Raw genomic sequence first — 27,558 nt, forward strand, 5'->3', positions numbered from 1 at the left:
CAAGTCACAGGAGCTCAGATGCTCTCTTTGAGTTATTCTTTCCCAATGATGGGCAACTTTCTTCTACAGAAAACCTTTTTATGTTTCTTGGGTTTAAATAAGATCACCCAGTTTCCATCAGGTCTTGCATAAATGAATAAACAGAAGCCCAAAGAGGGAAATCTGATCACCAACAGTTTTTCAGCCAGTTATAGTTGTATGGCCTTGGGCAATATACTTTCTGAGCCAGCACTATTCAACAAAAACACAATGGTAGCAAGCCACAAAAGAGAGCCACCTATGTAGTTTACATTTTCTACCAAACACATTTAAAAGGATAAAGAAACGTGTGAAATTAAGTTTATAATTTTATTTGACTCAAAATATCACTTCAATATGTAATCAATAGAAGTCTTAAAAATCCAGTGTGCATTTTATTTACCTTATGGCACATTTCAATTCAATCTAGCCATATTTCAAGTTCTCTTTAAAAAAATTTTTTTTCCCTAAATATATTTTTATTGATTTCAGAGAGGAAGAGATAGAAACACCAATGATGAGAGAAAACCATTGATCGGCTCGTCTCCTGCAAGTCCCATACTGGGGATTGAGCCCGAAACCCCGGCATGTGCCCTTGACCAGGAATCAAACCAGGGACCCTTCAGTCCCCCGGCTGACGCTCTATCCATTGAACAAAACCGTCAAGTTCTCATCAGCCACGTGTGGTGGGTAGGTATAGTACTGGACAGTGCAGTTCTATATCTTAGCTTCCTTGTCTGTGAAATGAGGATAAAATTGCCTAGGTCACTGGAAGGAACAAGAGAGATCTGTTCCTGGGAAGCCCCTGCATCCCGCCCTGCCCTTAGGAAGTGCGCAATAAATCTTGTTTCCTAAGGTCTTGCCTCTCCTGGCACCGCCCTCCTTCAAGTCTCCGCCCCTTTCCCCGCCCCCTTCAGGCTCCGGGCGGAAGCAGCGCTGTCACAAATGCAGCGCGCTTTACGGCAGCGCCGCCTTTAACCGCAGTGTGGCTGGCTCGTGCGTCGCGCACCCTTTACCTCATTGGCTCTGCGTCCCCGCTCACGGCGCTTTTCGGCAGTGTGGCTGCAGAGCTGCTGAAGGGGTCCCCGGCTTGGTTGTGAGTGGAGGCAAGGAACCAGAGTTATCAGTGTTAGCTGCGCCTGGAAGCATGGACGTGGGCGAACTTCTCAGCTACCAGGTAGGAGGGACGGGAGAGCTGGGGCGCCGTACCCTCCTTATCCGAATGCGTGTGGCAGGTCGCAGGACCAGAGTCCCTTCATCTCACCTTTCCTCACCCCAAGTCCCGGGCCCGGGTCCCCTCACTTCCCATGCCACTGAGGTCCGAGCCTCTTATTTCACTTCACTCCCTCTCGAGACCCTCCTGTGCTCTTTCCATTTATTCCTTTCCAAGGCTCGAGCCCCTTTTCAGCTCGTCTGGGCGACTCCTCACCCTACCCTTGGGCCCGGTCCCCTTCAACTCTTCTTCACAACCACCCCCTTCACTCTCTTCTTCCCCAGTCATTGAGTTTGTGGTGGTGGGAGAGCGCTGGTCCTTGCATTTGAGCCCCAGCTTCTCCACTGACTGGCTACGGGGCTTTTGGACAAGTTCTTCCATCCTCTTTGAGCCTCGGGTTTTGTATGTGTAAAATGGAGAGAGTAATAACTATGTAGTAGCGTTGTTTGAGCACTATGTCAACTAATGGGTGTGAAAGTTGATTTTAAGGCGTAGAAAGCTGTACCCACATTAACTGCAGATGTTGGGAAATGTTTGGAATACTAACATGGGATGGACCCTAGAATCTTCCTGTCCCCCTGGCTCAGGGTTCTTGTGGGGAACCGGTGGCCCGGAGGACGGAAAGGACTTATCCAGAGTCACTCAACAAGTAAGAACTGGGATTAGAGCTGAGGTCTCCTGGCTCTCAGCTTAACATTTTCCTCCGTCTTTTGGCTTTCTAAAGAGGCTCCTTGTGAGAGGCAGTAGAACTGTTCTGTTCAGTATTGTAGCCACTAGCCACATATGGCTATTGAATACTTGAAATGGGACTAGTCTGAATTGAGAAATACTGTAAGTGTAAAATCACACCGGGTTTTGGAGATTCAGTATGAAAGGAGTAAAGTTTTTGTATTGACTACATCATCATATTAATCTTATTAATGACTGATTATAGATCATGCTGATTAAGAGATCATTATGGATAATGGATGAAATACAATATATTTAAAATAAAATTTACCTGTTTGTTTACTTAAAAAATTTTTAAAAATATATTTTATTGATTTTTTACAGAGAGGAAGGGAGAGGGATAGAGAGCCAGAAACATCGATGAGAGAGAAACATCGACCAGCTGCCTCCTGCACACCCCCCACTGGGGATGCGCCCGCAACCAATGTACATGCCCTTGACCGGAATCGAACCCGGGACCCCTCAGTCCGCAGACCGACGCTCCATCCACTGAGCCAAACCGGTCTCGGCTGTTTGTTTACTTTAAAAAATTATTGATTTCAGAGAGAGGAAGGGAGAGGGAGAGAGAGAAACATCAATGATGAGAGAGAATCATGGGATCGGCTGCCTTCTTCACACCCCCTACTGCGGATTGAGCCCAGAACCCAGACATATGCCCTCCCTGAGAATCGAACCCTGACCTCCTGGTTCATTGGTTGACGCTCAACCACCGAGTCACACCAGCTGGGCTCTGTTTACTTTTTAAAAAAAATATATTTTTATTGACTTCAGAGAGGGAGAGGTATAGAGAGATAGAAACTCAATGATGAGAGAGACCACTGACTGCCCGCCCCCCCCCCGCCCCCCGCCACATGCCTCACACTGGGGACCAAGCCCGCAGCCTGGACTGAAACCAATCTGAGACCTCCTAGTTCACAGGTTGAGGCTCAATCACTGAGCCTCACCAGCCTGGCTTGGTTTACTTTTTAATGTAGCTACTCACCTTTTAATTTAGCTACTAAAATAACACATTTAGCTAGCCTCATATTTGTACTGGACCAGCTCTGCAGTATAAAGAATAGGTAATTGAGAGTCATGAGTCTGGAGCCCCTGTTGCCTGGAATCTGTTTTGCTCATAACAGATTCCAACCATTTTGTTCAAGGTATAACCTTGAACAAAATGCTTAACCCGTCTATGCCTTGGTTTCCTCATCTGTAAATGGGGCGGGGGGCGGGGGGCAATGTTGATACCTACCACATAGGTCTCTTGTGAAGCTTAGACCAATGCTTGTCAAATGGTAAACATTCAATAAATGTTAGCAATTATATTCGTGCCACTACCTCAGCCACTACACAAAGAACTGACCTTAGAAACTAGACAGGACTTATAAAATGGGGAGAGGTAAAGCCAAAATATTTCTCTTTTTAAGACAGTAATTAAAAGAAGGAAGGAAATAGGAATGCTGTTGAATTGAGTATGTCTGTTTGGGTGATAGAATGGCTAGACATTGACTCATGGAATATTAAAGCTAGAAGAGGTTCATTCATTTGCTCAACAAATAATTATTGAACCAAACAGACAAGGTTCTTGCTTTTGTGGAGCTTATAGTCTGGTGGGAAAGTAACAAAATAAGTGAGTAAATAAGAATTCAGATTGTGATAAGTGCTTTGAAGAGTATGCAGGTAATACTAAAGAACTGTGCTGTTCAGTATAGTAGCCACTGGGCACATGTGACTGTCAACCATTGAAATGTGGATAGTTCAAATTGGGATATGATATATGTGTAAAATACACACTGTATTTTCAATATTTAGTATGAAAAAATGAATTAAAAATACATTAATAATTTTTATATTGATTACATGTTGGAATGATAATACTTAGTATATATTGGCTTAAAGAAAATGTATTATTAAAATTAATGTCACTTAAAAAACTTATTGTGGCAATTAGAAAATTTAAAGTTATATATTTGGCTTTTTGTGGCTTTCAGACTATTTTTATTGGACAGTGCTGCTAAAGAAAGTAACCTCTGGGAATGGGAGACGGGACCTATTATTTTAGACTAGGGGCCCAGTGCACGAATTCATGCACCTTGAAAGGAACTGTGGGCCACGAGGCTGTGGTGGGCACAGGGGTGGGTCTCAGCCCATTCTCCATGCCCCTGCCTGGCCCCCCTGCCACGGTCCTAGTCCCCTGTCTGCCGGCAGCCCCGCTTCCGCTACCTGACAGTGCTGGCCCTGCTCGCACATGCTGACAGTGTGGAGTTATTGGGGCCAGCGCCAGCTGCGGGTGCGAGCAGCTCCTGCTGCCCCTATTGCCCCTCAGGAGCGGGGGGGGGGGGGGGGTGTGTGTGGAGAAGCCCTCAGGGGCGATCAGGGCCAGCAGCTGCTGTTTGCACCCGCTGACGGCACAGAGCCATCGGGGCCGGCTCTAGGTGCCGGCAGCAGGTGCGAGTGGCGGCTCTAGCACCAGCCCCACTCGTACCTGCTGCTGGCGCTGGCAGCAGGTGCAAGCGCCCGGCGGGATCGTGGCACACGGGAGCAAAGAATTTTCAGTAACCACCAGAGGCTCACCCTGATGACAGCAACCAGCACCCTGCCTTGGTCTGGCACCCCCGCTCACCTGCTCCACCATCCCGCTGCAGGTGACACCTGCTGTGTTCCGCGCGCTTCCCCTGGTGGTCAGTGCACGTCATAGCGACTGGTTGTTTGGTTGTTCAGTCTATTTGCATATTAGGGTTTTATATCCTACATAATAAAATGGTAATATGTAAATTACCATCACTCCGCTACGCCCACGATTGGGCCAGCAGGAGGCGCAGGGGGCGGGACTCAGGGTGGCCGGGGTAACTGATTGGGCCAGCAGGACGCTGAGCTCGCGGCGCCAGTGGCGTCTGTGTCATGGCTGCGCCGGAGGCTTTCGGAAGGCCTGGGGCACCAGCGGACAGACAGCCAGCTGGTGCACCAGGTGCATGATTAAATCATGCACTGGGCCTCTAGTATATAGATAATATGGTCTGGAAAGGACTCTCTGCGAAATGGACATTAAAGGACTTGTGGAGCCAACCTTGTGGAAAGGGCAGAATGATCATGGCAGAGGGAACAGCAACTATATAGGCTATGAGGTAGAAGATGGTGCAGCCAGTTGGAGGATCAAAAAGAGCTTTGATGGTGAGTGAGCAGGAGAATGGCAGGTGATGAGGCTGGAGTTGTAGGCAGATGATAGGAGGTGTTGGAAAATGTAGGCCTTTCTGTGGACCATGATAAGGAGTTTGAATTTCATTTTGAGAGATGTTATAGATAATCTCATTCAAGCAACTTGTTTGCAGATGAAAAGTGAACACATTTTGGTAAAGGGACTTCCCTGAGGTTATGGGCCAAGATAGTGGCTAAGTTGAAAGCAGAATCCTGATCTCCTTATTTCTATCTCTGTTCACTCCCAACCTACACTATTCATGCATTTTCCTTTCTGAAAGATCCATGTACACTCCTGTTGTTAAAGGATAGTACTGTCTAGAATCTAATCTGTAACCATTCAATTGCACCATCCTTTTGTGGAAGTCATGAAGATCATCTACGAGTTAATGGATACAGAAACTCTTTGAAAACAGTAGCACTTTGTAGATATGAAAGATGCCTACTTACCTGTATCATCTCTCTAAATTCTTACAACAACCCTATGAGGAAGGTGCTATTTTTAATCCCTGTTGCATAGATGAGGTACAAAAAGTAAACTATCTTATTGGTGAAGTTCCTAAACACTGTGCTGTACTGTTTGTCTATTTTGTGCCACATGCTGAGCTAAAGTGCTTTCAGATAAATTCTTACATTTAATTCTCAACATGCCTCTTGGCATACCTTTTGTTTTAATAGAAAAGGAAACTCAAGCTAGAGAGGTCAACCTACCTGAGCAAGGTTAAGAGCCAGTAAGGAGTAGAGGTGGAACTAAAACTTCTGAATACCCAAATCTAGTTTTCCATTTTGTTTTTAGCTTTTTAAAAATTAAAAACAAAACAAAACTGAAGTATGGCACACATATAGAAGAATGCGTAAATTTTAAGTGTCACTGATTATAGTTATCAACATTACCACTAAAGTTCATTTCTCAGGGACATGTGGGAACAAGATGTCTGATTTGAATATCCCCACCACCAGAGTTTGATTCAGTAAGTCTCCCATGGGACCTTAAAATTTGCATTTCTAACAAGATCCCGGGTGATGTGAACCTATTGATCCAGGGACCACATTTGAGATCCCCTGGTCTAGAACGGTCTACATTAAAAACATTTTTTCTCCAGCTGAGACATTCTCCCTTTTCATGGCCATTAGTTTGCGGGTTTTTTTTGTTTTGTTTTTTTTTTAGCTTAAATTATACTTTTCCCCTGTCATCCAAGATATTGAGAGCAATCACTTAATCTTCCTGGGCCTCAGTTTCCTCACATGCCTAATGAGGGGATTAAGTAAGTCTCTCTGAGGTCCCTTCTAGCTTTAAAATTCTGTGATACTAATTATTTAGACCAAGAGCTTTAGAGATTTCAAGGTATAAAAAAGCTTGATGTAGTAGACTGAAACAGGACTGAAAATCTGGAAGATTTAAGTTTTAATCCTACCTTTATCATTACTTATCTGAGTGATTCAGGACAAGTCACTTCTCATCTCTGTACATGATTTTTTAAAATCTCTTATAAAATCACCTATAAAATGAGGGGAATCAGCTATATAACTTCTGGCTCTTTCCTAAAATTTAGAGGCACAGGTAAGCAAAGAAAATATGTAATGTCAAAAAATGTTTATTAAAAGTATTTAACATTTTTAGTGTGCTCACTAAATTTAATTTTCCAGGCAACTTGGTGGGAAGATTCCTATTTTCTGTGGAGATTGGTTCTTCTAGTAATCGAGTTAGGCAGTAAGGGCCTCTCTGTATATGCCTTATATCCTTGACATATGTTAACTATTCATTTGAGAAGACAGGAGAATTATAATGTGGACAGGAGGTGTTGGGAAAAGTCTTAAAGAGGAAACCAGCTAAGTTCCCAATATGGAAATGTACTTTTTTGATGCCTTCAGGCTTAGACGTCTCATCAAGAAGTGTGCCCAGCAGTTCCTTGGCTGAGAAGTTTCTGCTGCACATATAAACTCCAGGGTGTTCTCATTAATACTAATTTCACAGATGTCTGGAAAAAGTTCTTATATCCAAAGTTTTGCAATAAGGACTTCGCATTTAGTGCAGGTTGGCTCACTGGGAATGACTTCCTTTGTGACATGAGAAATATTCTGTTTGAGGCAGATTGGGGTCAGAGACCCTTGGTTTTGACAATATTGCAGACACCCACTACTCTTGTCACCTATCAGTGATATTATAGCATTTCCTTGGATGGCAGGTGCTTATAGGAATCTATAATCATGTTCCTTTCCCCTTATTATTTCTCCTTTTTGTAATAAAAATTCTTAATAACAATACACCAACAACACCAGTATTAAAATAAAGTATTTGAGAAAAGGAAAACTAATACCCTAATCTAATAAATATTTTTATATTCCCACAGTCCTTAGGTATTTTGCATGGCTATAACTATTGTGTATACATTATTTTGTGTTTTATTTTATTTTTATACTTTTATTTGGGCCAAGCTGATGACATATGCTGGGGAACCAAGATCTCAAATGCTCCTGTGTTATATTTTCAATTTAACATTGTCAGAAATATTTCCTGTGTTTCTACATATAGTTTTGGTTAAAAAATACTTTAATTGATGTTAAGAGAGAGAGAGCGAGAGAGGGAGAGGGAGACAGACATCAATGTGAGAGTTAAACATTGATTGGCTGCCTCCTGCACATCCCCTATAGGGGATCAAGCCTGCATTCCGGGCATGTGCCCTGACTGGGAATGGAGTGGGCAACCTTTTGGTGCACAGAACTGTGCCCAACCAACTGAATCACACTGGCCAGGACTCTACATAGTCTTTATGTTATTATTAACTAGAGGCCCAGTGCATGGATTCGTGCACCGGTGGGATCTCTTGACCTGGCCTTCAGGGATCGGGCCAAAACTGGCAGTCTTACATCCCCCGAGGGGTCCCAGATTGCGAGAGGTTGCAGGCCAGGCCGAGGGACCCCACAGGTACACGAATCTGTGCACTGGGCTTCTAGCAGGCATATAAGATCTTTGGAATCTCTTCCCACCCTTCCCCTTGCCTCCTTCCCTCTGAGATTCATCAGTCTGTGCCATGTTTCCATGCCTGTGGGGTGAGCGTCTGACCCCTGGTGGTCATGCACATCATGGCTACCAGTTTAACGGTTACTTGGGCTTTTATATATATAGATGTTTGTATTTTTTTGGTGAGAGACTGACCCTTTTCCCCTAAATTGAGTATGTAGGTGGTTTTCAGTTTTTTTAGCCTTGGAGATAATATTGTAGTGAATTTCTTTAGTCATGTGGCATTTTCCCCTCCTATCTGTCCTTAGTAATTACTGTGTGCCATATTCTGTGCTAAGTATTACATGTACTAAAATTATTAAGACATTGTCTGGACCTTAAAGAATTCATAATTTAAGGAGCAAGACAGACATTTTAACATCTAACTGTGTGAATAAAGCACAATAGAAGGAATGATTGGATATGCCTGGAGAGGGGATGTATTGGTGGGAATGGATTTGGTTTGGTCATTGAAGAAAAGGGAGATGACATTGGAATCTCAGTTTTGAATGAATAGGAATTCTGTGGGGCAATAAAGGGGTTGAGGAAAATCATTCTTGACTTGGATTAGTGAGAGCAAAAGCATGGGAGTGAAATGTTCAGAGCATTGAGCAAATGAGGGGAGTGGCAGGAGATGATGGGGTCACTTTAGATGTAATTATGTTAAGCAATACATAGTGCTCATATGGAATTAATCCTTTATCAGTTTACAGTGCTAAGAGTAGTGTGTGTTCTGGTTTTACTGCACTTGATATTACTGGTTGTCATAATTTAATTTTCCTCATTAATCTATTAGGTATATAAAGTTAGTTCAAATTTGCTTTAATAAGCATTTTTTCTTGTTTGTTTAGCAGTTGCATTTGTTATTATCTGCCTCTTTCTCTTAAAGTAGTATAGTTTGTAATTGAGCTTCTCTCTCTCTCTCTCTCTCTCTCTCTCTCTCTCTCTCTCTCTCTCTTGATGGTGTGCATTTAAGAAACATTGGAGGGCTGAACACTTTGTGCTCAGATATATTTTTCATTCATTGGTCGCCTTATTTTACTTATAAAGCTGGTATTATTTTATAGCATTGTGAAATAGGCTTTTTGCATGACAGTTTAGTGCTTTTTGAAGTTACTTTTTGTTAGTTGTAAGACTATCAATAACATAAAAAAGCTATTCCCACTTCAGGGTGTTTTCTGTTTTATCTCCTGAGTGATTTTCTTCTTATGTTCATTTCCTCCCTTTAACCTTTTTATCCTCTCTCTTTTCCCTAGTGTATTCTTTTATACTCACAAAACACATATGTATCGTTTCCTTGTACACGAGACAGTGAACTTAGAGGCAGGGACCAGCACCTAGCAGTGTCTTCCCCATAATAGATGCCTAATAATGGGTGTTTAATAATCGATTGAGTGAATAACTAGTACATGCCTTCAAATATGCTCTGGTTATTTGCCCCTTTTGGAAAGCTCATTTGCTTGCTGACTTGTATCTTTGCTTTCATGGTAGACATCAAGAAAGTTTGATTCAAATCTTTTACTTCAGTTTCTGAATTGTTCTCCTCTTCCTCATTATGTCTTGCTACTCTTGCTATAAAACCTACATTAACATTTTTTTTATTTTGAACTAATTTTAAACTTATAGGAAATGGTTTTCGTATACTCCTCACTCAGCATCCCATAAAGTTAACATATTTTATAACCATAGTACAATGATCAAAACCAGGAAATTAACATTTATATACCAGTAACATACTAAACTACAGACTTAACTCAAATGTCACCAGTTTTTCCGCTAATGTTCTTTTTCTGTTCTGGGATCCTATCCAGGATCTCAATTGCATTTAATTGTCATTTTCTTTGTCTTATATGACCTTGACATTTTTTGACTAGTCAGTTATTTTGTACAATGTCTAACACTTTTGTTCTTGTTAGTTGTCAATGCCCTCTTTAAGGCCAAAGATTTTCTTGACTCATACATTCTTTTGTCTTCTGTCTTTCAGCACCTTTATGTAGACAACTCTTAGTTCACTGGCTCTGATTTGACTTTCATGTGTTTACTGAACATTCTGGCCAGATGTTCTGGTATCACATAATTCTCTGCATCTCTCTACCTACCCCACCACCTACCAACAATTTTTCATTTTAGTCAGGGCTGTCTCTGTTCAGTAGACGTGAAGAAGCCTTGGAGCTATTTCTCCAAGATGAAAGGGCTCCACGATCGAAAGGCATGGTTCTTTTCCTCATGGATCATGCAAGCTCATAAGCAGAGGACTAGTTCCTCTCTCAGGAATCAAGTTGTCAGGAGTTGAAAATGATTAAGTCACAGTTCTTGCTCTTGTGAGGCTTATACACTAGTGGGAGCATCCCACAGATTTCAAAACTGATAAGCCTGTACGCAGTGTCAGTGCTGTTTACAGAGGTGTGAGCAAGATGTGGTGGCACAGAGGCAGGAGCAGCTCTGCCGCTGGGAAGTTGGGAAGGCTTTGCAGAGGAGTTGTTTCTTCAGTAGTCTTCTGTCCCTTCCTTTCTCTTTAAAGCGCCATCATCTTACTTTAGACTCATGGGACTTAGTCATATAAGTAGCTTTCTAGTTGGTCTTACTTTTTACCTTTGTGGATTTCATATTGGCATAGTGAATGTGGGTTTATCTTCTTCATAGACCAACAGAACACTCTTCTTTGATGGGACACTCTTCAGTCCTACCTATTTCAGCTTTCTTGGAGATAGGTCTAATTGAGATGCCTAATTTTGGAAGTGAACTTGAGGAAGAATGAGACAACCTTACCTTTTTCTTCAGTCTCTCACTAGGTGGTTATTGTTTAAATTGGGGATTGGATTTATAAGGCTTACCCCAATAGAGAAGTTTTCATGTATAAAAACGACTACATTGGAGAATGTGGATGGTTCAAAATAACTTGAAGAAAATAATTTCTTCAGCATTGTTGGAGAAAATAATTCCAAGCACATGATGTTCTGAGCGTGCCCATTAGGCATCTTCATTTAATGTTTAATGTCGTGTATGAACACAAACTCTGGGCCAACTGCCTGTGTTTGAAATCTTCCTCTGTTGGTTGCAAGTTATGTGATCTTGGCTCAGTTAATCTCTTTAAGCCTCAGGTCTTCAACTTTAGAATGAAGATTATATAATAGTGTTATCTCATCTCACCGTCTTTTATAATATACTAGAGGCCCAGTGCATGATTTAATCATGCACCTGGTGCACCAGCTGTCTGTCTGTCCGCTGGTGCCCCAGGCCTTCCGAAAGCCTCCGGTGCGGCGGAGACTTTCGAAAGGCCTTGCGCCGGCGCAGACAGACAGACAGCTCCCCCGCTTTGGCTTTTGATCGCGGGGGAGCCGGCTGGCTGTCTGTCCGCTGGTGCCCCAGGCCTTCCTAAAGCCTCCGGCGCAGCCATGACACAGACGCTGAGCTCCCGGCGCCACTTGCGCCGCGAGCTCAGCGTCCTGCTGGCCCAATCAGCTACCCCGGCCACCCTGAGTCCCGCCCCCTGCGCCTCCTGCTGGCCCAATCGTGGGCGTAGCGGAGTGATGGTAATTTACATATTACCATTTTATTATGTAGGATAGTCTTATTGGTTTCAGAGAGGAAAGGGGAGAGAGAGAGAAACATCTATCTAATAATAGAGTAGTATGCAAATCATCACTCCGCTACACTCACAAGCCACGCCCACCAGCCACGCCCCAGCCACGCCCACCATTCAATCTGAGTGAGTATGCAATTAAACTGAAAACATGGCGGCAGCCCCGCCCCCCAGCCTCTCCAGGTCTCTGGGAGTTGGAGAAGTCAGGCGCCAGCGCCTGAGGCTGGCTGCAGCCACAGAGACCAAGAAGCCGCCTGCCCCATGATCCCAAGCTGCAGCCCGCCTCAGAAGCCTCAGGTCCGCCTGCCCAACGTCCTGGGGAGACGGAGAAACCGGGCCCCAGCGCCTGAGGCTGGCTGCAGCCACAGAGACCAAGAAGCCGCCTGCCCCATGATCCCAGGCTGCAGCCAGCCTCAGAAGCCTCAGGTCCGCCTGCCCAACACGTCCTGGGGAGACGGAGAAACCGGGCCCCAGCACCTGAGGCTGGCTGCAGCCACAGAGACCAAGAAGCTGCCTGCCCTGTGATCTCAGGCCTCAGCCAGCTGGAGAAGCGGTTCACCCCACGTCCTGGGGGAGACAAGAAACCAGGTGCCAGTGCCTGAGGCTGGCTGCAGCCCGGGAGATGAAGAAGCCGCCTGCCCTGTGATCCCAGGCTGCAGCCAGCAGCAGAAACCTCAGGTCCGCCTGCCCCACCTCCTGGGGGAGACTGAGAAACCCGGCCTCAGCGCCTGAGGCTGGCTGCGACCTGGGAGATGAAGAAGCCGCCTGCCCCATGATCCCAAGCTGCAGCCAGCTGGAGAAGCCGCCCTCCCCACGTCCTGGGGGAGACAAGAAACTGGGTGCCAGTACCTGAGGGTGGATGCGATCTGGGAGATGAAGAAGCCACTTGCCCTATGATCCCAGGCTACAGCCAGCTGGAGAAGCTGCCCACCCCATGTCCACCCGCCCCACGTCCTGGGAGAGATGGAGAAACCAGCACCAGTACCTGAGGCTGGCTGCAGCCCAGGAGATGGAGAAGCCGCCCACCCTGCGGTCCTGGGCACCAGTACCTGTGGCTGGCTGCAGCCCGGGAGATGGAGAAGCCGCCCACCCTGAGGTCCTGGGCCCCAGTACCTGTGGCTGGCTGTGGCCTGGGAGACAGAGAAGCCGCCCACCCTGCAGTCCCGGGCACCAGCACCTGCGGCTGGCTGTGGCCTGGGAGACAGAGAAGCCACCCACCCTGCAGTCCTGGGCACCAGCACCTGCGGCTGGCTGTGGCCTGGGAGACAGAGAAGCCACCCACCCTGCGGACCTGGGCACCAGTAACTGCGGCTGGCTGTGGCCTGGGAGACAAAGAAGCCGCCCACCCTGCAGTCCCGGGCACCAGTACCTGTGGCTGGCTGTGGCCTGGGAGACAGAGAAGCCGCTCACCCTGTGGTCCAGGTGCCAGCACCTGCAGCTGGCTACAGCATGGTAGATGGAGAATCCGCCCACCCTGCAGTCCTGGGCGCCAGCACTTGCAGCTGCAGCACAGGCGAAGCCCCCTGTCCACCATCCCCTAAGGCTGCAGCCAGCCTGGGCGCCTATGGCTGACCAGAGGGAGAGAAGCCCGGATCCTGGGTGCCTGTGGTCAGCTGGAGGAGGGAATCCTGGGTACCAGGTGTGGGCCGAGGCAGAGGTAGTTAGGGGCAATCAAGCCAGCAGGGGAGCAGTTAGGGACAATCAGGCTGGTAGGCAGAAGCAGTTAGGGGCAATCAGGCAGGCAGGTGAGTGGTTAGGAGCCAGCAGTTCTGAATTGTGAGAGGGATGTCCAACTGCTGGTTATCCCATGAGGGGTCCCAGATTGGAGAGGGTGCAGGCCAGGCTGAGGGACACACTCCCCACTGCCCCCCGCCCCCCGTGCACGAATTTCGTGCACCGGGCCTCTAGTTAATGATAAGAGAGAATCATTGATTGTCTACCTCCTACACACCCACACCCCCTACTAGGGATCAAGCTGCAACCTGGGCATGTGCCCTGACAAGGAATCAAACCTTGGCCTCCTGAATCATAGGTTAATGCTCAACCACCGAGCTGTACCAGCTGGGTTTATCTTACCATCTTTTTAAAATACAGGATTAAGTGAGCACAGTATGGGTAGTGCTCACTAGTATAGTGCCTCACACATAGCAAGTGCCCAGTAAATGTTATCTGTTGATTTTTATTATTGATACTAGAGGCCTGGTGCATGAATTCATGCATAGGTGGGGTTCGGCTGGCCCGACCCAGTCGGGGGTAGGGGCTGCGGACAGTTGGCTGGCCCTGCTCCATGGTCGAACTCCCAGTCAAGGGGACAATTTGCATATTAGCCTTTTATTATATAGGATAATTACAAACAGTGCATATGCTGTACCCCCCCCCCCAAAAAAAAAATGTGTTTTTTTTTTAATTCTACAAAGCTGCCTTAGTATTCTCAAGGTCATTGGTTCCCTTGGAGGTTAAGGTTTAGAATTCTGTAAAAGGAAATGAGAACAGTTTGTCACCCACATATGCCATAGAAGCACATCCTCTTCCACCACAGTTAGCAGTCATTGATATCAAGAATTATGTCATCAATGCAGTAATCCCTTTCTCCAGGTCTCTTATGTTTTTTTAAATTGGTTTTGAAAGAGAGAGAGAGAGAGAGAGAGAGAAACATCGATTAAAGAGAAAAGGTCTCTTTAATATCACTCAGATATCTCATTTTCCCTCTTTTCTAGAATCAGGAATCTCATTTACAAATTACTCCTTTCTTTTTCTTCCTCCTCCTCCCCTAAAGTTCCTGAAGGAAGTGGTTGGTTTTGGTCTGAGTCTTGTGTAGCTATAGAGAAATTAGACTTGGGAAAAGGTATAGCAGGAATTCTTACCTTCTCCAAGGTCAGCTATTTGATTCTAGTATTTCAGCTGAATAGTTCAAAACCATTTTCCTTTTCATGGAATTCAAGGTGTGACTGATCTGAAAGTGTTGACCTAAATTTTAGGACCTCAGCTCCATTGTGGGTTGATAAATAGAAACTAGATTATTTTCATCCCAAATTCATCAAAAGATCTAGTGAAACAACTACAATACATTTTCATCTCTTAGCTCATTTTATATTATCAGTTGCCTGTAAGCAGATTATCTACTTTGGCTCTTTAGACTTCTCTTCAACTACCCATCAATGTTCAAAGTCATTGACTGAACCTAGAAGGATTTAAAATCAAGCACAGAATATTATGATGCTTATCTCTGCATGTGGCTAACTATATTCATGTGCTCATTCTGTTAATACAAAAAATTGAGGATTGATTGCATTTTTTACTTGACTCCCCTCTCTCCAGTTAAGAGGAACTGAGTTTAAGGTTACTTTTGGGACCTTTAATAGACTTAAACATTAACAGGATATCCATCCTCTGTTGGTGTTTCGTGTTGTGCCGGGTGTTTCTCAGCATCTAGAAGGGTTCAGGAATCTGGAGAAGGGCTGCAAGTAAATTAATAAAGAGACTAGACATGAAGTATAAATTTGGGATGCATGGGGGAGTCAGATGGAGCTTAGCTTTAGTAACTAAGTTCTCTCTGAATCTCTGGACCCAGGGCTTTTTAGTCACACATTTTGGCCTATAGCAAAGTAGATATATATATATATATCAAAGGTAAAGTTTGGTAAACAGTAAGATTATCAGGATGGGGGAACTGCCTTCAGCTGTTCAGCTGTTTGTCCAGCAGCAGGTAATAACATGTAGATTTTCAGGTTTGGGGAAATGCCCTCAGCTGTCTGGCAGTAGACAATAACATGTACCTTCAGCCCTGCTGAAGCCTCAAGGTTCACCAACCTTTTGATGAACTTCTTGCATTTATGACCTGCTGGAATTAGCCCCTAGCAGTATTGGAATGCTATTTTCTTTGCAGCTTTGGATAAAAAGAAAAGAATTGTAGCTATAGTTTGTCCTGTTATCTTTTACCAGCTTCTTTGAATATTAATGCTTCCATAGGACTAGCTAATAGCTTCTCATATTCATGATAAGAGAAACTTGAGCATTTCCAGGTTACATAATTGTTGATAGAGAAGCTGAAACATGGAGTAGGGGCTCTAGCCAGGAATAACTGTTGGACAGGGGAAAGTAGAGATGCCAAAGAATCAACAGAATGCTGCAACTCAGCAATAAAAGAGGACAAGAAAAAGACATTACCATTGATGAATTGGGGGTTATAGCTGAAAGAAACCCATAATGAGGTTCTTTTTTAAAAGGGTGATATAGGTTGTCTTGAATTGTACTAACTCCTCTTTTATCTCAGTGTCTTTGGAAAATGTGGTGTTCCTCATAAACAGATTTTCCAGATAACTGAAGCTTACAAGTGGGCTGGAACAAGAAGGACCTAGAAATTATTTATCCCAGCCTCTTTTGGGGAAGGCTGAGCACAGAGAGGAAAGTGACTTACCTTGGAATCCCAACTACTTGGCAATAAAATGGGATTCAGAGCAGTGTTGTTTCTTTTTTTTTTCTTCTTCATGAACATGCCATGCTGCCTCCCCCTTGACATATTCAAAACTTGAATTTTTCATCTTGTGTGGAGTTCTTTCTAAAACATAAGACATTCTTGCCTTTCTCAATAGATGACACTGTTGTCTCAGGATCATTATTATGAGCAAGTGTTAATTGTGCTCAGATTCTTGCATGACCTTTTGATGTATGGAAAGCTTTTAATCCCGCATTAAAACACTTGGAGTGTTAGAGAGATTTTGTGTTTTTGTGCCAATTTTTATAGTGTTTTTTTTCCCCATCTTCTCTTTGATGCCAGCTGTCACTCCTTAGTGTTGTTTGTTTTATAGGATTTTATGTAACCTTTGAGGCATTTTTTGCTTTCTTTTAGTGGTGCCATGAAAAGCTAAGATTGTTGAATAAATGAGGAATTAGTATTCTTGGTCATCTTTGGATGAACTGTAAAACTTTAGGGCTCTTTTATTAGATACTGAAGCCTGTAAATACTAGAAATCATGCTAGTGCAGTGGTCGGCAAACTCATTAGTCAACAGAGCCAAATATCAACAGTACAACGATTGAAATTTCTTTTGAGAGCCAAATTTTTAAAATTTAAACTTCTAACGCCACTTCTTCAAAATAGACTCGCCCAGGCCGTGGTATTTTGTGGATAGAGCCACACTCAAGGGGCCAAAGAGCTGCATGTGGTTCGTGAGCCACAGTTTGCCGACCACGGTGCTAGTGTAACTTGTCTTCATTTCTCATCTAGCATTTCTTCTAGCATCTTTTTGCCTACTATTAGCTCTTGGGGACTGAAGAATATCTGAATAATTACTATTGCCCACTAATGAGTCTTTCAGGAGAAACTAGCACAAATAGGGGCTCAACCTGGTTTTCTATGGAGGGACTCTTTTTTTGTATGGCTGCTTATTTTTCTGGAGGGGAGCCATTTACCTGTCTGATTGCTTGACCCTATATCTTTAAGCTAGTCTTATAAATAAATTCACACGCCCACTAGCCCATGAAATAGTTATAGCAATCACCCAAGACTGTGCTTATTTCTGACTTGCTCATGCCTCTGCCCAATTCCTGTCTTGTGTTTGGCTGTTGGCTCCCTCATTTGCTGTATTTCCTATTTCTCCTTCCCCACTCTCCTCCCAAAGCGCGCGCCCGCGTGTGCGCTCGCTCTCTCTCTCTCTCTCTCTCTCTCTCTCTCTCTCTCTCTCTCTCTCCCCCACACACACACACACACACACACACACATACCAGTTTCTTTTAGACTTAGTATGTATCTTCTCTCTGGTTCCCAACTACACAGCCTCATCCAAGGACTTTGCTGGCTGGGACTGGACCCACCTCATATAGTGTGCCTCATTTGGTGTAGCCCTGCCTTAATTGGATCTTTAAGACCCAAACTTTTGTCTCAGCCCATGGGTAATCACCATTGCCGGCCCATCTGATCTTCCTGTGAAAGAACAGTTTGGGCAAGACCCTACCCAAGAGGCTTGCAGAGTTTTCAGTTCTACAGTGTTGGGAGTCTACAAGGTCTCCATTTTTGTCTTGTCTCCCTTTACTGTTATTTCCTAGTCATTCTACGGGGGTTGGCAAATAGCCAACCAATGTCTATAGGGCCTTATGACATATGCTCACAGTCAGGCTGTGTGTCCATCCAGATTTTCAAAGGTTAGTAAATTTTATTTGGATTAGTGATCCATATTGAACCTTCCATTCTTTAATTATTCAACAAATGTTTATTAAATGCCTACTAAATGCAAGATGTTATATTAGACATTGGGAATAGAGTGGTGCACAGGACAGTCACAGTTCCTTGTGTTATGGAACTTATATCCAGAGAGGCAAGACAGACAGTAAACAAGGAAAACAAACACAAATTAATAAGAACACTGAACAAGCAAACAAATACTAGATAAACAAAAACAAGATATTCAAATAGGGATATGATGGGGGGGGGGGCTGATGTAATAGAAGTTTGGGGGAACATCAGAATGTTCTAGAAGGCCTCGCAGGAGGTAACATTTGAGTGAGAATTGAATAAGAAAGATCCAGGCATATGAAGTGCTGAGGGAATAGCAATGGGAAAAACCAATACAAGATGTGAGAATAAGCTTGTGATGTTTGAGGCAGGTGTGACTCGAGCATGTTGAGGGAGGAGGGGGCAGTTGAGATAAGGACAGAAAGGTCAGCTGTGGGGAGGAGGGGAAACCCTAAAATTATTATTTTATTTTCAGTACAGCAGGAAGCCATTAGGGGTTTAGGCTGTGGAGTGATACATTTGGTTTATGTTTTAAAAGATCACTGCATCTGTGGAACAGAGAAGAGATTGGAGGGGAGCAATCTGGTCAGCGTAGTTGTTCAAGGCGGCATAGAATTCACCTTCGTGCTGCAGAGGCTGCAGCTGACGCTTGTGCTCTCCCTAGGATAATTGCTTTCCTGCCTGGGTTGTTTTCAGAACCTCCCAGTTCTAAACATTTAATCTGTGTTCTGGCTTAATCAAGAAGCAACACTATCCGAGTGCCAGGCTTGGCACAGAAAATGTGGGCATCGTGCCTTTTGTTGAGCACCCTGGCCTGGAGAGAATGAAGCAGGCAGCCCCTGGTGGACCTGAGGACAATGCAACTGACCCTCAGCACCTGGTAACTTGTAGGAAGCTTTGGAATCCATAAATTTTATGTGCTTCTGCAAAACAGTTGCAGATGGTCTGGACTGATGATTAAATATCACTGCTGTTTTGTCCAGATCTGCTGTGGCCATCCTCTTCATGCCTGGTTTTACATTACAGTGGGTAATTAAAGGGGCACAGCCATTTCTGGTTACTTCCAGGATATCTTTTTCACTTGGCTTAGGGAGTAATTTCAGTTTTTGCCAATTGTGTAAGTGACAGCAGTGAGCAGTGGCTGTGACTGGCTACTTTTTGTTTTCAAAATTAAAAAAAAAAAGACTTAAAAAGAACTTTTCCTAATGAAAGGGAATAATTGCCTGCCTGCCTTTGCTGTCTTTGCTGATTCTCCAGTGGGAGTTCTACCATCAGACTTGTCAGAGTTGGTTGGCAGAGACTCTCTCTCCTGAGTTAGCACATAGAGATCTGAGCTGGCAGAGATAACACAAATTAGCAATGGTACAAGCATATCTGCAGAGGAACAGATTTCCTTCTCACCAGAGGTGCCATTGGTGGGCACCACCCTAATTCTCAATGCATCTCTTACCACTGATGACAGGACTTTTCAGCAAGTAAAAAGAATTGTTTAAGCAGCACCTGAGTTGGGCAGTTTTTACAAGACTTTAGAGTTTCAGAAGCCCTCAGGCTGCTCAGCCTGCCAGTGTAAAGTCACTGAATATTGTCCCTCTGGCTTCTACTGGGGATCCTTACACCTCACTCAGCATAATGAACTCGGAGAAACAGAAATTCTGAATCTTTTACCTCTTTTTTTTTTTTTTTGCCAAAGATTTCTTTTTTTACCCCCACAGAACTTACAAGGACACAGAAGGCTCAATGGTGAGAATGAAAAAAGATATGGTTTCTGCTTTCTGGCTAACATGACTTGTGTCAGTGATTGCACGGGATTCCATAATGAAGATTGCAATATCCTATAATTAGAAGATTAAACATTTTGTTTAATAATTTTCCTTCACCCTCTCTGTGTGCTTAAAACCACCATTAGAGCAAGATGGAAACTGGTTAACTGGTCTGATATTCAACTTTATGTTCTAGTTGTGATTGTCAGTAAGAGGTGAAGTCTCATTTTAATTAAAAAAATAATTTTTAGCCATGGTTCACATTGTGTGAAGCAGAGGCACTTCTGACCATGTGAATTGTCGATTGCTGAGTGCAGTGAATATAGCTTTTTTCAGGACCATGACACTGAGCCCAACAGGATAATATTGGGAGTTAGATGTGCATCTGGGCTTGAAAGATTGCTTGTGCATTAATGGCAGATTTGCCTTTAATGGACAGATTATCTTTGTTTGTGGGAGAAGGGTGTTACTTATAGGGATGGTATATTCCTGATTTGAAATGAATGAAAGGCAGCTCATAGAGTAGCTTATAGAAATTGTCATATTTTAAAATGAAATAAAATAATATGTGTATTCTCCTCCCTGTGTCACCCAGCCAAAAAGAACAAAACAAACGGCTGGGAACTACCAGGTATTAAAACCCACTGAAAGCTGGGTATTGTGCTTTTTGATTTGTATGTTATTCTATCTCATCCCAAAGGTAACCCTGGGAAGTCAGTGTTCTTAATCCCATTTTATAGATGAGGAAAGGAAGTTCACAGAGGTTTAGTAACTTGCCCAGAGATTCTAGGAAGCAGATGGTAGAATCTTTTTCCTAAAGAGGACTCCGGTGGCTGGATGTAGCTAAAAGGAGAAATAACCTAGAGTAGAATGCAGTAGAAGGCTACCATCACCCTACCTTGAACTTGCCTCAGTCTACCATGTATATCATTCTTGTCCAGCAGAACACCATGCACTGGTTATCAAACCCATGGGAGCAGAATACTGGGTATTAGTTACCAATCCCAGGGGAGGACTCAACACTTCTGCCCACTGCATATTGGTATTGGAATTGCCAAGGGAAACACAACATGGTCAAGCACTGGATGGAATAGTACTTGACTCACATAGACAAGAGATATAGCAAAATCAGCTTCAGTGGTGGGCAGTGGTCTCTTGTGGCTAACACCCTTTCCTCCTCCCTGCAGCTATTTGGCCTGCATATACCCCCTCTCTTGCAGCAGAAGGCCTGAGGGTCATTGACATACATGCTTAAGCAGAACAAAGAAACAGGGACACTCCTTGAACCTGAAACAGGGAAAGATATTCCCAAACAAGGTGATAAGCCTGGCACAGCCTGTATAAACTCCTTATCTCTTGATAAGGAAGTATTCCAGGCCCCAGGATCATCTTATGTGGTTGAGTGGGCCTTTGAAATACTGCATGCCACGATACTGTCTTTCCCAGCAATTCTTTATTGGAATTATTTGATTAAATATCTTTCTTCCCAGTGGACTATGTTCCTCAAGGGCAGTGACCAGATCAGTGCCTGCTGTACAGTAAATGCTCAATAAATGTCTCTTGACCAAAGAAAGGAAAGAATGAGGGATGAAAGAATAAAGCAGTGAATCAGTGATCAGGTGCTGAATTAGGTCTCTTCTAGGTATCTTATTATGTTGAGACTTAGCACCTCTGCAGTTGCCTTCTCTTTCTTACCTCTTCTTTCTTCACGCAGAGTAGATTAAACTGGGTTTGTGAATGATAGTGGCCCTAGTCATAGGAAACACTGGGTTGGGTGAAACTTGTCTTACATAACAGAAAGTGATCCTCATAAAAGCTTAGTTCCAACACTGTAGTAACCTGAGTGTTGATTGGCTTTCTTTCTTTCTTTTTTTTGTTTTTTAAAGACTGAGTTGGTTGTCTCTGACTCTAAAGCAAAAGATAGATTGATTCATTTATTTGCCAAAGATTTACTGCAAGTCTACTGTGGGCCCTAATTGCTGTTTTCTCTGTACCCAGCCTTACAGGCAAAAAAGTAAGCTAATACAAACAACAAGATTAGTTTTTATTTTGTATTGTTTGTATCTGGCATGTCCATTTCTGTTTGATACTAGAGGCCCGTTGCACGAAGAGATTCATGCAATAGACCTTCCTTCCCTTGGCTTCCAGCACCCGGGACCCAGGCCTTCGATCCGGCCAGAGTCTGCTGCCTTCGTCTTCGCTGCAGACTCAGACCAGAGACTTTATCTTCGCTGCAGATTTCCGAGTCTGCAGTCTTACTCTTCGCTGCGGCCAGAGTGCCCCTCCTGTAGATCCCTTTGGCCCCTACCCTCCCTCTCATAGCAGGCATCCTGCCCCGCCCAGCCGCTCCACGCCTGGAGCAGCTGGGCGGCCACTGTCTTTGGCCTTCTAGTTCATATTCCCTCCTGATTGGTTGGTGGGTATAGCAGAGTGATGGTTAATTTGCATGTTTCTCTTTTATTAGTGTAGATTTTTTTAAAAAAACATTTATTAAGTACTTTTTCTGGGTTAGGCACTTCACTAAGAGGACTTTTCCAAACCATGAGACAATGGTTTGCTCAAGGTCACACAATGCATTAGTAACAGACTTAGGTGTCTGAGTACAAAAGTCCATTTTCTTCTCACTGTACCATGCTCCCCTGTTGATGGGACTGGCTTAGCATCATTTTCTTTCATTATTTTAAAAATATTTTTTTATTGATTTGAGAGAGGCAGAAACATCCATGATGAGAATCATCAGGTCGGCTGCCTCCTGAGCCTGCATGTGCCCTGATGGGGAATCAAACCGCGACCTCTTGATTCACAGGACGACACTCAACCACTGAGCCACACTGGCCAGGCTAGCATCATTTTCTTATGTGCTTTATGTTTTGTATAGACTGGGACACACATGGGTTTCTAAAAAGGAAAGTAATAGAGCTGCTAAAAGTTTTCTTAAGTTTAAGTAGCTTTGGGAAACAGATCTGTAGTAAGGACAGAAACCTGTTAAGGCAGGATGATTTCCCAGTCACTTGGTGGTAGTATGATGTAGGGGAAAGAGCCAGAGCTTTAGGCTTAGACTGACTGGCAGTGTTTCCACCTCCACTATTTTCTAGCTCTTTGACCTTTGGCAATTTGCTTTCCTCACTTGATTTCCTCACTTGAAGAAAAAGGGAATGGAACAGGCAGATTAAAAAGATAATGAAATTTAAATTGCTGGCACATAATAAGCACACAGTTAATGATAATTGTTACCATGTAGCTTGGATAACCACTTGGTAAGGAAGCTGTAGGAGGAATTCTTTATGCTTTCTTTAAACCCTGTGATTTCTCTGACCTCAGTGCCTCCCAAGAAGCTCTTTGTGAGATTTATACCTGATGTTGCCTATTGAGGCCCATCCTGGCTTGCTTATGCAGCATGGTTTAGAAAGAGGTGGCTGGCAGAATTCCCTCATGTACAGGGTTTTTCAGCCAGTGCATCTCTATGTTTTTTGGTATGTTTACCAGGATTCTGAAGTTTCTTAGTAATTTCAGTCTGAGACAAGTGAGTAGGATTGATGTCAGGCTGCTTTAACACAGGTGTTATAAACAAGATTAAGAGGTTGTTGAAAAGATATCAGTGGAGCTCTGGGGTTAGCTTTCTGGAGTCATTCTAAATTGACAGCTAATGGGTAGTCTGCCTTGATGGCTCTCTATGAGTTGGTAACTGACTGGAGATTCACTCACAGAGGAAGCCTGCTTATGAAAATTTACTTTCCTTTATCAGAAAGTAAAGCTATCATACCATGTAATAATGTTTTTGCATCATGTAAAAAAAAAACAGTTGCCATTGCACTGTTTAAGATGCTTTTGTTTAAGGCAGCCAATTCTTAAGATTTTTTTTTTATCACGCAATCCCGCCAAGCTTCCAAGAAATCTTCAAAAGGGGGGGGGGGGGGAGGAGATGGTTCAAGACAATTATTTTATTTATTTATTTATTTATTTATTTATTTATTTAAGACGCTTATTTAATTATTTTAACCTTTGGTAGAGTTTCTTCCTGTCCAGCAAGATAAATGTTTTGCCTTATCTGGTCTACTAGATGCTGTTGCTAGGAAATTGAGTATCCTTAAATGTTCTTAAAGTGAACAGCTATTAGTTTAAAATCACTTTTAAGTCAATTTTATAGCATCCCTGACAGAGCATTGTAGTAGTGGGGATAGAGCTTGTAGGGGGAATTTGTAGGTGGGCAAGAGGCATTTACCTAGGCCAGTGGTTGGCAAACTCATTAGTCAACAGAGCCAAATATCAACAGTACAACGATTGAAATTTCTTTTGAGAGCCAAATTTTTTAAACTTAAACTTCTTCTAACGCCACTTCTTCAAAATAGACTCTCCCAGGCCGTGGTATTTTGTGGAAGAGCCACACTCAAGAAGCCAAAGAGCCGCATGTGGCTCGCGAGCCGTAGTTTGCCCACCACTGACCTAGGCTATCAGAGAATTCCTTTTGATCATACTCCATGTGGTCAGTGGTCCCAGTTCTGTTTGCTATGTGGAGGAAATATTTCTGACTCTAAGAATAATTCATTCATCATCCTTGTCTTTATTTGGAATGGAGATATTTTGCTAATTTTAGGGTTTATAAAGCTTCCAGAAATAGTAAAACGTTTGAGTTGAGGGTAATAAAGTGCATCTTAGACAAAAGCAGACATGAAACCATCTCTTTTCATTGTTTTTGATGGACTCATCAACAGGCATGTATTGAGGCCATAACACCAGATACTTTAGTCAAGCTGAGAGATAGGTAAATCAGGACTCAACTGCAAGAAAGTATCTCATAATGTCATGCTCTGTTTTCAGACTCTAGAGTGTTATCCATAATGTTGAAAAATATTCTTTTTAACAAGATACTCAAGGTAAAGTTTCATGTGAGTTGTCTTCCTTGAAATAAATGTGGCAGCTATTTTGTGACAGACTTATGAGAATAAGTTTTAAGCTTTAAAAGAAATAAGGGTAATAGTTAATGTCCTCCTAGGCTCCTGAGATCAAAACCATGTCTTTACCATTAAAGAGTTAATGAGTAATTGTGAAAGACCTAAATTTTGTAAATGAATAAAATGATTAATGTCTCATTTATGATCTGGATCTGGCTCTCACTTATTCAGCCCCAGATCATTCATTCTCTCTTCTCATTTTTTCAAAGCATCTTCACTTTTCTCTTTAATTTCTATCTGTCTTCCTGCTAGTATGCACCCTTTACCCCATCCACTCCTCTGAAAGAGGAATGCAGTTTTGAATCTTGGTGATGACCTCAGAGGCAACTTATAGAAAAAGTAATTAAAGATTTCCTTGCCCCACTTTAGTCTTAATGAAATCGTCCATTGCTAGAAGCAATATTCTGCTGTCTGGAAACTTCTCTGTCTGCATAATTATGTGTAACAGGTATGACATGTAATTTGCAAAACCACTGTGTGGGTCTGCTGGTTGCTGAGAATACACTACCCCTCACCCCACCCAACCTCTGTGACATACACTTAAAATGTATCTAACCTTTGTGTCACCCTGAATAAAAAGTGAGTTTCTTGTATCTGAGACTTGGTTTAAAACAACAAATAATTTAAAAGAGCTTTGCCACAATCTGTTATTTGATATTTAAAGATTAAACATGGGCTGGTGTTAATGGCAGGTTCACCAAATGTTCTGGAGGAGGGAGTTCTTACTGAAATCTCCATATAGAGTCCAGGCGTCCTCAAACTACGGCCCGCGGGCCACATGCGGGTATTTTTGCCGTTTTGTTTTTTTTACTTCAAAATAAGATATGTGCAGTGTGCATAGGAATTTGTTTATAGTTTTTTTTAAACTATAGTCCGGCCCTCCAACGGTCTGAGGGACAGTGAACTGGCCCCCTGTTTAAAAAGTTTGAGGACCCCTGAATAGACAGATGACACTAAGCTCTTCTGGGCAGGGAACTTCCAAGTGAGCAAGGAGCAACTACAGAAAGGAGTTTTCCTGGCTAAAGGCACGGGCAGAAAAGTAGTAGGTGTTTTAATGTTGGTTGAAAGATGATGGCAGCAGGGAGAGATTATGCAAATTATGCCTTTGAAATGATAGTTTTTGAAGTTGTAACTAAGGAAAGGGATCTGGAGGTTGTATATACTGCTCCTTGCAAAAGTGAGAGATTTCAGACCCAGTTCTATGGCTTCAGGCTCAAGTCTAGCCACTTCCTTGAATCTTAGTTTATTCATCTGTAAATTATGAGTTTATACTGATATTCTTTGTCTGAATCTGAATTTTACTGTTCTTACTCTCTGAATATCACTTGGTGCCACCATTAGAAAATTTACTAAGCTACATACAGGGTGGCAAAAGTTGTCCATATGGAAAGTAACACAACCCTATATAATAAAAGCCTAATATGCTAAGTGTCTGGTCGTCCGGTCGGCCACTCAAGCAATCAAAGCGTAATGTGCTAATGATATGCTAAGGCCACTCAAGCGCTTGCTGTGATGTGCACTGACCAGCAGGGGCAGACGGTCGACCAGTTGCTGTGACGTGCACTGACCACCAAGGGGCAGACAGTTGACCAGTCGACCAGTCACTATGACATGCACTGATCACCAGGGGGCAGACGCTCCGACTGGTAGGTTAGCTTGCTGCTGGGTTCTGGCTGATCGGGACTGAGCGAGATGGGCTGGACACGCCCTGGAGCCCTCCTGGGGTCCCTCAGCCTGGCCTGCGCCCTCTTGTAATCCGGGACTCCTCGGGGGATGTCGGAGAGCCGGTTTCGGCCCGGCAGTGGAAATACCGGTCACTATGACGCACACTGACCACCAGGGGGCAGACACTCAATGCAGGATCTGCCCCCTGGTGGTCAGTGTGCTTCCACCGGGGGAGCACTGCTCAGCCAGAAGCCAGGCTTGCGGCTGGTGAGTGCATTGGTGGTGGCAGGAACCTCTCCCGCCTCCGTGGCAGCACTAAGGATGTCGGACTGACGGCTTAGGCCCGCTTCCAAGCTGCCAGTCAAACATCCCCCCGAGGACTGTGAGAGGGCGCAGGCTGGGCTGAGGGATTCCCCCCACCCCCAGTGCATGAATGTTGTGCACTGGGCCTCTAGTAATCCTATATAATAAAGATGTAATATGCAAATGGTCGTTACACCATGAAGTGTAATGACTGACCGTGTAATAATTGGATTACAGATCAGCAGGAGGGTGGGGCAGCGAGCTACTAGCGGGCAGCTGAGAGCTACAGGAGGGGGCAGGGCAGCAAGCTATGGGGGAGGGGCGGGAGGGAGCTACAGGAGGGCGGCAGTGAGCTACTGGTGCACGGATTCGTGCGCAGGGCTACTAGTTAATAAATATTAATATAAGAATAAACTTTATTTCACATACAACGGTAAACCTACTGTTGCCCACCCCTGTATAGAACGTAGCCCAGGATGGCATAAAGTCATCAAATATATAGTTATAGAACAGATGAATTCTGTGTGGCTGCAGTCACCCTAGTGACCCAAGGAACTCTGAAAATATGTACACACTAGAGGCCCAGCGCGCATGAAATCGTGTGCAGTTAGGGTCCCTAGGCCTAGCCTGGCTTCTGTCAAATAGCCTCTGCCGCCCTGCGATGCTACGTGAAGCTCCCCGCCCTGGGACGCTCCAATGCTTGCAGCCCCTCGACTGCTCTGTGAGGCTCCCCCGCCCCTCGACTGCCCTGCGAAGCTTGTCGCTGGACGCTCCGCGAAACTCCCCCCGCCCCGCGACTGTTTCGCGAAACTCGCTGCCGCCTGGGTGATTGCTCTGCTAAGCTCACGGCCACCCTGCGAAGCAGCCCGCCACCGCCGCTCAACAGTCCCTACTCCCACCGCCAGCCCCCGCTCATGGTGAGCGGC

The 27,558-nt window shown here is 44.1% G+C and overlaps 1 protein-coding gene across 1 annotated transcript in view; it reads left to right on the top strand.

Annotated features, from left to right (window-relative positions):
* Positions 1-1,061: 1,061 nt before the first annotated feature.
* CTNNBL1 (catenin beta like 1) overlaps positions 1,062-27,558 on the top strand; it is a 178,889-nt gene continuing 152,392 nt past the window's right edge. Inside the window, exon 1 of the mRNA XM_079784788.1 lies at positions 1,062-1,195. Within this exon, the coding sequence (XP_079640914.1) occupies positions 1,166-1,195 (30 nt within the window). The 5' untranslated portion in view covers positions 1,062-1,165. The remainder of the gene's footprint in view (positions 1,196-27,558) is intronic.

Source organism: Cnephaeus nilssonii, assembly GCF_951640355.1.
Source record: "Cnephaeus nilssonii genome assembly, chromosome: 11".
Taxonomy (NCBI): Eukaryota; Metazoa; Chordata; class Mammalia; order Chiroptera; family Vespertilionidae; genus Cnephaeus; species Cnephaeus nilssonii.